Source organism: Lipotes vexillifer, unplaced genomic scaffold (genome assembly GCF_000442215.2).
Source record: "Lipotes vexillifer unplaced genomic scaffold, Lipotes_vexillifer_v1.1 scaffold533, whole genome shotgun sequence".
NCBI lineage: Eukaryota > Metazoa > Chordata > Mammalia > Artiodactyla > Lipotidae > Lipotes > Lipotes vexillifer.
The window spans coordinates 1,065,074-1,075,162 of NW_006773553.1; the positions used below are offsets into that span (position 1 = coordinate 1,065,074).

The 10,089-nt window shown below is 62.1% G+C and overlaps 1 protein-coding gene across 6 annotated transcripts in view; it reads right to left on the reverse strand.

Annotated features, from left to right (window-relative positions):
• The window catches only part of TOM1L2 (target of myb1 like 2 membrane trafficking protein), an 83,227-nt gene that overhangs the window by 15,929 nt on the left and 57,209 nt on the right, over positions 1-10,089 (reverse strand). For 2 of the 6 annotated variants that reach the window (XM_007448379.1, XM_007448376.1), the window contains 4 exons: positions 8,263-8,397; positions 6,953-7,087; positions 5,081-5,197; positions 330-463 (listed from right to left, as the gene is read on the reverse strand). In XM_007448379.1, coding sequence (XP_007448441.1) covers positions 330-463; positions 5,081-5,197; positions 6,953-7,087; positions 8,263-8,397 — 521 coding nt within the window. The remainder of the gene's footprint in view (positions 1-329; positions 464-5,080; positions 5,198-6,952; positions 7,088-8,262; positions 8,398-10,089) is intronic. The other 4 variants (XM_007448380.1, XM_007448381.1, XM_007448378.1 and 1 more) reach the window with 3 other exon arrangements.

Consider the following 10,089-nt stretch of genomic DNA (forward strand, 5'->3'; position numbering starts at 1 on the left):
AAAAAAAAAAAAAAAAAAATGGGAAAGAGAAAATCATTCCCTGATAGAGATTTCTCCCCCTTAATCCTTTTCAGATTCAGAGGATCTTCAAAGGAGCAGGTGCAGGAGCGCAGGGTCCCCGAGCCCCATCCTCCCCCCTGGGCTGGGGTGACAGGGGCCAGCCCGAGGCTCGTGAAGGGCAGCACCTGACTCTGCGGCACGTTCCTGCTGCTGGCTCCCAGGAGAACAAGCAGCACTTCCCCGTCATGGGAACAGGTCAGCATCTCCGAGGAGTATTTTCCGCCTCTACTCTGCACGCCCCAGCCCCCCACCCCTGCGCCGGCTCCCACCTCTCATATCGGAGGAAGACGTTGTTGAGGTCATCGTTGACGTGCAGCAGCTCCTCGGTGACCTCCTCGTTGCACACGCGGGAGATGAGTTCCACGACGCGCTGCTGCATGGCGCGGCAGGTCCTGTGCAGCTCCTGGGGACACAGGTCTGGCTACCGCGGGTGCCCCTTGTTCACACTCTACTTGCTTTGCAAATACGTGTGCCAGTTCGTAAAGCCACACGGGCCCAGGCTTGTCCACAAAGCCGGGCGTGTGCGGGAGGCCAGCTGGACCCCCGCCCTGCCCGCCAGGCGGCGCCTCTTGATGGACAAGCGTCCTAGCGCACACTCTGCTGTGTGCAGAGTACGGGTTTGCACAAACCGTCTGGAAAATCTAAAAACGTGATTCTCTGCAGTTGCTTGTTCTCTTCAACAGACCGTGCCAGACGCCACCCTATCACTTGGGACAGGATGCCCCAGCCTCTGTGTATCATCATGCATCTCACCCGCCAAGACTCCCTGTGCACTATGAACACGCCCTGAGCCCGCACCGCCGCCCCAGACTCCCTAGAGCGCTCTGGGCTCCCCTTCACCTCCAGTAGGTGAGGACTGGCTCCCAACCACCCCAGAGGGCGAAGCACCCCCAGAGGAGGCTTCACGGAGGCGCCGCCAGCCCGAGGAGAACCAGCCCCTCGGCAGGCTGCAGGGAGCGTCTCAAGCACCTGGCACACACGCCCGAAGCGCCAGTAGCACCCGCAGGGAGAGGCCAGGGCTGGGTTCAATCTCCCCCCAGAGCCCAGTCCCTGCTGGGTGTGGCGGCCAAGGCAGTAGCAAGCAGCCCTGACCATCAGCTGTCTGGGGGTCCGGCGCCCTGGGCTCGGCTCTCCTAGGGTGGGATGGGGGCGCTGGGAAGAGGTGAAGCTCTGCCGATGGCGCTGGGCACCACCACGGCAGCCAGGGTGGCTATGCTCTCATCTGTTCGGACACTGATAGGTCCCTGTAGAGTTTCACTCATGGAGGAGGCGTTCCATCACTTTGCAGAACGTTTGGGAAGCGCTAGGTGGTTTCTGGGGCCTCGCCTGGAGGAAGGATGAGACCCGAGGCCGTGCACTGGGGTCTGGCTCCCGTAGCCTTCAGCTGGGGCAGAGGGGGGCAGGACACCCCCCACCCACTGGCAGGGCCTCGCGTGCTCTACGCCTGGGTTGGCACCCAGGGACCCCCCCCCCCCCCGGAGCTTTGCCTAAACACGGCCCGGATCAGGGGTCTCCAGGGGTCTCTGCAGAGAGAAAGTCTCACCTTCTCCTTGCTTCAACCTTTTAAGTTACTGTCTTAAAAAAATTAAACAGGAAGAGACAAGAAGAGATTGCACGGGAGAGGAGGACCAGAGCGTGAAGATCTGTGCCACCACAGACACCTGCTGGCTGCCTACGGGCCCTCCACGCCGTCACCAGCAGGCAGACCCTACCTGCCTCCAAACCACCCGGACAGGCACCTTCTGGTCCTGAGCCACAGCCAGCCAGAGCCTGCCCGGCTTGCCCTTCCGCCTGGCAACAGCTGGGACAGGAACTTCCTAGACGCGGACGGTCTCAGTCTGGCCTCTGGGGTCTGGTTCTCGACGGAGGGGAGGGCAGCTGGTCACTGCTCTTGGTGCAAAGGCCCTCCATCCACCAGAAGACTTTGTAAAATGTCCCTTTTCTGTCTAATTCATCCCAATGCCTGTATCTTTTCTTCAAGGGACATTCTCCCCCCCACCTTGCAAAACAACCTTTCCATCATCTCCCGGGTCTCCTCTGAACCTGCAGGGAATAAGGCTCTGAACATCTGCTTTCTACAGCTGCAAAGGAGACAGGAGGGAGGCACAGTCTTTGTTGAAGAGAAAGGGGGGAATAATGAAGCTGAAAACATAGAATAAACTAGATTTCTCTAAAGAAAATGGTCCTGGCCCCCCTGGTCCTGGTTTTTGTTGAAATGAGAGGCAGGAAGCCAGAGGGGCTAAACCATCTGCTGCTTGAAGACACAATGTCGATGGGCCTCCTTCGTCAGCTGAGGGATGGCCGTGGGGGATGCCCATCCTGGGTGTCACTGGATTAATCACGCGTCATCACTAACTGCAGACGGAGCTGGAGAGGCTGATCTGGGGGCGGCGGGGGCACAGCCGCCGGCATCCGGATCTTTAGAGATTCCCAAGGCCGGACTCCCAGGCGCAGCCAATGGCATAAGCTCCAGCAGACAGAGATGCAGAGTCTCAGGACGGGGAATACGTGGCTGGACAGCCCGTGAGGGAGGGAGACGGAGGCTACAGGCTCCCCAACGCTGCCCCCTGCTCAGAACCGCCGGGCCACCCGAGGGAGGGCGGCCGACAGCCTGCGAGCGTGGAAGGACCTGCCACGTGAGGGAGGAACTCGTGTCTGCTCCAGCGGGTGGAGCAGACAGACCGGGGCTGCAGGCACGGTGTGGACGGGCTTCAATCAGCCGCTTCCCAACCGGCCAATGGGGAGAGATTACTCCAGGCTCCAAGTCACCTGGCTCATCAGCGGCCAGGCCGAGTGAAGCCAGGGATCCCTAAGCCGTGGCTCTTCCTGCCCTGTCGTGCTGCCTCCCAAAGTCTATCCAGGTCACGTGTTTGGAGGCGGAAGTGCCTCCCCAGCCCGTCACTGAGGATGTTCAGAAACAAGGCAGCACCAGGCATGCTGCCAGCATGGGGAATCAGCACAGGGTGGGGCTGGACAAGCCGCCTCCCAGGCCTCTCCCAGCCCAGAGAGGGAAGCTGCTGTGCTCCCTCCGGGGTCCCGCCTCCCCTCGCCCACGCTGCCTGAGTTCCTGCCACTCTGCGAGCCACGGGTGAGGCCACACCTGCAAGTCCTGTGCGAAGCACAGGAAGCCATCCGGACGCAGCCGGCCAGGATGCTGGTCGGCCGCAGCGGCGCGCCCTCACCGACACCTCCCGTTTCCCTCTTCTCATTTCCTCCCAGCAGTTTACACTCAAATCCGCAGCAGCTTCTGTGGGCACGAACACTTGGGCTGGTGACAAATGCATTGATTTCCACTTTGAGCTCTGGGTAGCTTCTGCCCTGAGCAATCTGGCCACCCTCCAGCTCGAGTGAGGGGTCCCGGGGCACAGCCTGATCCCATCCCTTTCCAAGCAGACCGTGGTACTTTCCCACATGCAGCCCCAACCCCTGGGAGATCCTGCTCGGCTGGCTCGAGGAGCGAGGCCAGCGGCCAGGACAGCCGTGTCTGCTTACAGAGCTGCCGGCTCCCGAGTCTTTTGAGTCTTTTGTGCTGAGAGGACAGCCTCCCACTGACACCCAGAACCATTCTCTCTGACTTATAAGATAGCAGCGACGTCGGGAGGCTTGGAGTTGGAACAAGACAGAGGGAAGGGAAACGTCATGGGAAGCAACCTATTTTTGAAAACTGTGAGCTGACGGCAGGAGATCAGGTTCTGTTTGTCTTGGCTAATGGGCTTGTTTAAACACACACGCACGGGCAGAAGTGTGTGCTGTCTGGTTGGCCCTGGCTGTCCAGGGCTGGCTTTGTTCTGTTGCGCCTGCTACCAGGAACTCAGCTCTGTCCACTGCAAACCCCTGTCAGCAAGAATTCTGGTGCTGACACAGCACAGAGCTGCCTCAAGAGGCCCCTCAGTTCCTGCACTGTTCCTGGACTGATCTCAGTTTCCTGAGCCTTGGGTAACGCCTGGAAGAACCCCGCAGACCGCAGATGGAGGCTGACGCGGCACTGATGGCACGCCTGAAGCTGGGCTGCTGCGGACACTGGTCGCTCGGCGTCCAGAGCAGCCGGAGGGCCCAGGGCCCAGGTAGGTAGGCTGCCCGCTGTGAGATCCTCCAGAGCGGGGACCACAGCCCACACCCTGGGCAGGTCTCCCCCACCCACACCCTCACCCCCTTAGGGGCTGGAAGGGGGCACGGCAAGAAGCTGCTTGGGACCAGGCCACCCGGGAAGCATGCCCTCGTGGAGGACAGCAGCCAGTGTGGCCCTCAGGGGACCAAGACCGGCTGCCCCGAGGGGCAGGCGTGGGAGGTGCTCCCCGACGGCCCTCACATTTCACAGCGTCCTCTCCACCCTCTGGGAGGTGCTGCTTCTGCGGGCGGGGCCGCTGCCACTTCCCACCGATGCCAGAGTCTCCGAGACGGTGTCAGGAGAGCTGGGCGCCAGCTCTGGGCCTGGCGGACCTGGGGTAGGAACCCTGCAGCCCAGCTCTGCTCCTGGACCCCTTTCCGCCTGGCTCCCAGACCTGCAGGTGGCCAGTGAGCCACAGAGCCTCCGGAGCCAGGACGTGGGCCACCCTGGCCGGGGACCCTCAGCTTCACCCCAGAAGTCTCAGAAGTGGCTCCCGCGAGCAGGAACAGCTAGCGGTCCCTGCACGTTTGTGATGTCATGTTGGGTGAACAAAGCGACACATAAAATCATATACCTGATATCATCTCAACCCCACCTGAAATAAACATGGAAAAAATGTCTGAAAGGAAATACATCAGAACACCGACAGTGCTTATCTGCGGACACTGGGGTTAAAGAAAACGATTTTCGTCTTTGTACTTCCCTTTTCTTTCGACGGGCACGTATTTTGCAACTGGCATTTTACAATGAGAAAAAAACGTTTTTAAGGAGGATAAAGAAGAGAGCACCTGGGACTGGCCTCTGACCGCCTCCGGGATGCGTGGGCTGGACGCGGGCCTCCTCGGACTCGGTCCCTCTAGAGGACGGGCGCCGAACCCCATCCCGCCCACCCCCCGGCCCGGAGGCCCTCACCTGCAGCAGCTCCAGATCAGACGAGTCCTCCTGCCCGGGAACCATCTCCGTTAGCATCTCGGACATGACCTTTGTGTTTCCCCGAACGACGTCCAGTTCGCTCCGCAGCCTGGCGATCTGTGGGGGCCGGGGGAGGCGTGGGGACGGGGTCAGTGAGCCTGCACCAGGTGGACGCGGGCCAGCTCCGTCTGCGTCTGCGCACGGGGGGCGCCGGCAACTGGCAGCTGGGAGCCCCGGGAAGCGCGGGCAGCGCTGGGTCGGAGCGCGGGGGGAGGGGGCCGAGCGGGGCCTGCAGGGGAAGTGAGCCTCTCAGGCCCCGTTTCTGCTCCTTCACGTGGTGGAGAGCGTGGCCCCCAAGGTCCCTGCAGGTCTGGGGTCCTCGACTAGGAACCTCACAGTTGCAGGCTCTGGCCCGGAATTGAGGCTCCGAGCGCAGCGGCCTCTGAGCCGTGCCTTCCCCACCGGCTCCCCATCCAGGGTGCACCCCGCACTGCCCAGTCGGGTCTGCTCTCCCTCTTCGCCGCATTCAGCCCCCTCTCGTCCTGCCCACGCCCCCTCGCCCATCCCAGACCCTCCTTCCGACCGCTCCCGAGCTCCCCCCGGGCGCAGACGGCCAACCAGGGGAGGGTCTCGGTGGCCATCCAACTGCAAACGCGTCCGCCTTCCCTCCTCCCAGGGCCACCTGGGAAGCCTGGTGCCGGCTGTGGCGGGGGCCCAGGATGGGCAGCGGTAGTTTCAGCGGTGGCCTCCACCTCCTCCCTGCCCCGGGGATCCCAGGGGCCTTCCTGCCACTGCCCACCCGGCCCATGACGCCCGGCGGGCAGGAGAGAAGGACCGCCGCCCGGTCTACTGACAGGAGACCGAGGTTAAGCGACCCGGCTGAGGCCTCACCAGGAGCAGCGGGCTGAGCCCAGGCCTGTCCGATCCCAGCCCACCACCTGCCCGACCACCCCCTCCTCGGGGCCCACAGAGCGGAAACGTGCACACACTCTGCTAACTGGACACAATCGCTTGAGCCCTCTGTTTAAATGAGGTTCCATGATAATGAAACTGTCACAAATAGTAAATGAGAATTTAAAAAACAGAAACAGTGGATAGATTTTCTTTCAAGTCTGACCAATCCTCACTTTTTAACTAATGGAAGTTCTATAGATTCGTCTAAACACTCGTCTCCAGACTCCTCCGAAAGAATCCAGGTTGGCACTGAGGCAGCATTAGCTCCGCAGAGAGTAACTCGGGGAGACTGGGCGTTGCTCGGGACACATCAGGACTTGGTCCTTCCTGCAGGCTCTGCCCTGGCCCGGGCTGCCTTCTCTCAGGATAAGTCTAAACCTCTCTGTGGGGGCTTCCCTGGTGGCGCAGTGGTTGAGAGTCCGCCTGCCGATGCAGGGGACACGGGTTCGTGCCCCGGTCCGGGAAGATCCCACATGCCGCGGGGCGGCTGGGCCCATGAGCCATGGCCGCTGAGCCTGCGCGTCCGGAGCCTGTGCTCCGCAACGGGAGAGGCCACAGCAGTGAGAGGCCCGCGTACCACAAAAAAAAAAAAAAAAAGTTTAAAACCTCTCTATGGATACCCGAGGCCCTTCACAACTCCGCTCGCTCGGGGCTTTTGGCCTCACCTCCTGCTGTGATTCTTGCCAGCCCCGCCCCCGCCCCGCCCGGTCCTCCAAACCGCCCACCTGCTGTGCCCTGGGCCCCCCACCTCCCACCTTGAGTGACCACCGCCCTGGACAGCGTGCCCTCAGGAGGGCCGGGCACTTGCACCCGTGTCGCCAACACCCTTCACAGGGCCCGTCTGGGGACGCCTCCTCTGTCTCCTGGGAGACTGAGGGCAGCGGCAGGCTCGCCTGTGGCCCCTAAACGTGCACGTACCTGCTCTGAATTGGCCGTGATGGGGTCCGCAGCGCTCAGAGCCGGGACCTGCAGCACCAAGGAGGAGCCGCTGCTCGTCCTTGGCTGCGACTGGGACTTGGGCATGCTGGTGGCTGGGTCCACCTCCGGGACACTCTGCACGGCAACGACAAAGCCTTCTGTCCGCCTGGGCCACCTGGGCAGTGGCCTGGCACTGCCCCCGCCCCCTCACCTCTCCCTCCACGAACCTCACAGACACCGAGGCGGGCCACAGAGGCAGCCCCTAGCGCAGCCCGTGAGGGCTCTGGCCACCGTCCCACCGTCAGGACCACCTCGGGATCGGAGGGGAGGGCCTGCTGGTAAGTTTTCTAATCAGGAACCCCCATTTGGCACCAGAAGGTTACTTTTTGGCCTTTACAAGTGGACTAATAGAAACAGTAATTATGCAATTTACTGAACGTTCTCTGTAACTACAGGAACCGCCACGCTGCTCTGCGTCACGATTCGAAGAATAAAACAGGTTTGTTTACTCCACAAAGTGCAGCAAGTGGCTTGGAGGGATCACGTGAGAGAAACGCTAGGAAAGCCCAAGTCCTCGTGCTTCCCTCTGGGCCCCTCATGACCCCTTGAATGTGAGCTGTGCCCACGCGGGAGGCCTGCACGGCACTGTCCCTCAGAGATGGACAAACGGGGCCGTGGCAGAGGGAGCTGGGGTGGGTGCCTCTCCCAGATCCTGAGCCTCCGGCTCTCCCAGGGCTGAAGAGGGCCTGGCTGCCCCCGAAAAGGATGGCGTTGCCTGCGTACCTTCCCTCCTGAAGCTGCCAGCATGTGGGAGCTGCCCTCAGCGGGCCCTCCCGGGGCTTTACATCCCAAGGCTGACGGGAGTCAAGGGTGACCACTCATAGCCCAAAGTAAATTTTAGATCCATTTGACTTGTCCAGTTCAAAAACCCATGAACAGAGACCTCGCCAGCCCCTCGGCATTGCCGATGTGGAGGTGGGGCTCCTCCGGCCACCCTGGGAGATGTGGTCCCCACACCAGACGCCTGGGCTCGGGAGAGCAGATGCCGTGACCCTCCCAGGACGGCTCCACTCTAGCGGCCATCTCCATGACAGCGTCCACACTGCTCCTTTGTCACCTTCTCCCACAGTTGGGGTGAAAACCGGGGCGGGGGGCGGTCCCTGAGCCACCAGCCACCAGCTGTCTCTCTCCCGCACCCGCTCGTTATCAACAAGAAACGCCCTGGAGCCCTAAGGAGGCTGATGACAAGCTGAATAATTCAGAGGCTGTCTCTGCAACAGGCCCTTGGGGACGCGGCCGCTGAGGCTCACCCGCTGGGGTGTGTGTATGGGGGACAGCGCGTCCAGGTCGGCCATGGGGAACTCCACGCCCTTCCTCTTCAGCTCTTCGTACGCGTGCACGACGCCCGTGAGGTCAGGGCTGCTCCGGAAGGCGTCGGCCCACGCCTGGAGGGGAGGAGGGGGCCTGTTAGGGGCGATGGGGCGCTCGGGGCTGCGGCCCAGCCACGCTGCTCCTTCCTGCCAGTGCCACCAGGCTGAGCACGAATGAAAGCAAAGCACAGAACTCAGTCCAGCGTGGGGCACATCCTAGAGCGGAGACGGAGCGACCGCACCGAAGCATGGGGCTGAGCCCAGGAGATGTGCCTGGCAACGTGCGGCCTGAGAGGCCGCGCCCGCAGGATGCGCGGGGACAGCGGCGTGGCCTCCACGCTCTGCGCATGGAAGTCCAGGCTGACCCTAGTAGGTCAGGGAGCCGGAGTCCACACTGCCTGGCCGCCCATCTGACGGACGAGGTGACTGCGGCCGGGGCAGGTGCACCCGCGCTACTCACAGCGCCAGCACCAGGCACCCGTGTGGGACAGTCCGCTGGGAAGCTCGGCCACTAGCTTCCGTTATGTAAGACACAACACAGGGGGGAAGAAACACATATTTCAATAGGCTGCCACTCGTCTCTGATTCAATGAACTGTCAAAATTTATCTTTAAATTCTGTTCTTTGGAAGTTATAGAAGGTATCAAAAAAGGAAGTGCCTCCAAAGGGCAGCCCCCAAAAGGGGCCCAGAGGAGGAGGAAAACCGTCCTGTCGGCAGCTCTGTCGCTGTCACAGGGCCCAGCTGCTTCCCCCCATCCCTGACCAAGAGGGCAGTTTCCAAAAAGCCTCGTTCAGTTCGGCTGCTGCATCTCACTGACCACAAACCCTGCCGTGAGCCCGGCCTCCTGGGGCCTGCTCATCCAACCTGCACACGCAGGGACGTAACGCCCACGTCAGGACAGCCCCTCGTGGTCACACTTCCTCCTGGACGCTGGTGGGGGGCGCGTTTCACTGCCCACGGGGAGGCAGGGAGAAGCAGGCGGCAGTCAGCTCCTCCTGGAGCCGCCTCCGGCCTTCGTTGCTGCAGGAAGACAAGAGCTCCAGGGGAGCCCTTTTAACTTATGCTGCCTTCCACCCCCAGCAGGTCTGACATAAGAAGACCACGACTGTTCTCTCCAGTCGGCGGACGCTTCTTGGGGCACCTGTCCAGCAGCGATCAGCAGGCCCCATGGACGGCCCCGCAGCAGGTACACGTGCCCAGCTGAGCAGCTACGCCCTCCTGCTTCAGGAGCCTGGCTCTGGGCCCTCGGAGGGCTGGGCTGCTCTGTGGGTAGATGTGGGCCCTGGGTCGCACCCACATGCCAGCCCGGACCAGGGAGCAGGGAGAGCCTGCCTGCTGGGACGGCGCGGACACTCAGGAGAAGGTCTGTCCCCTCCCTGGCCGTCACCCCGGGGTTCTGGGGAGCCTGCCTTGTCATGACCAGCACTGCTCTTTGCCTAGGCAGCTGGGGTTGGCATCTGCTATTTAAGCAACCAAGCAGTCCTGGCTAATTGCCCCCGTCTTGCGCGGGACCCCTGTACAGTCTGGGTGCGGGGCTGCCAGCAGAGTCTGTGTCCACGGCAGTCCTCTCTACTGACCACGCCCCTGACGCTGGCACCTTGGGGGGAAGCACAGGGCGGGAGATGCCGTGTGCCTCGGGCACCTTCCGGGCCGGTGCCCACACCTGTGCCCCCCAGCCACCGAGTCTCCCGGGGGCACAGAGAAGGCAGTCAGACAGCATTTGTCAAGTCAGAGAGAACATGGCCTCACCAATGTGAAGATTCCTG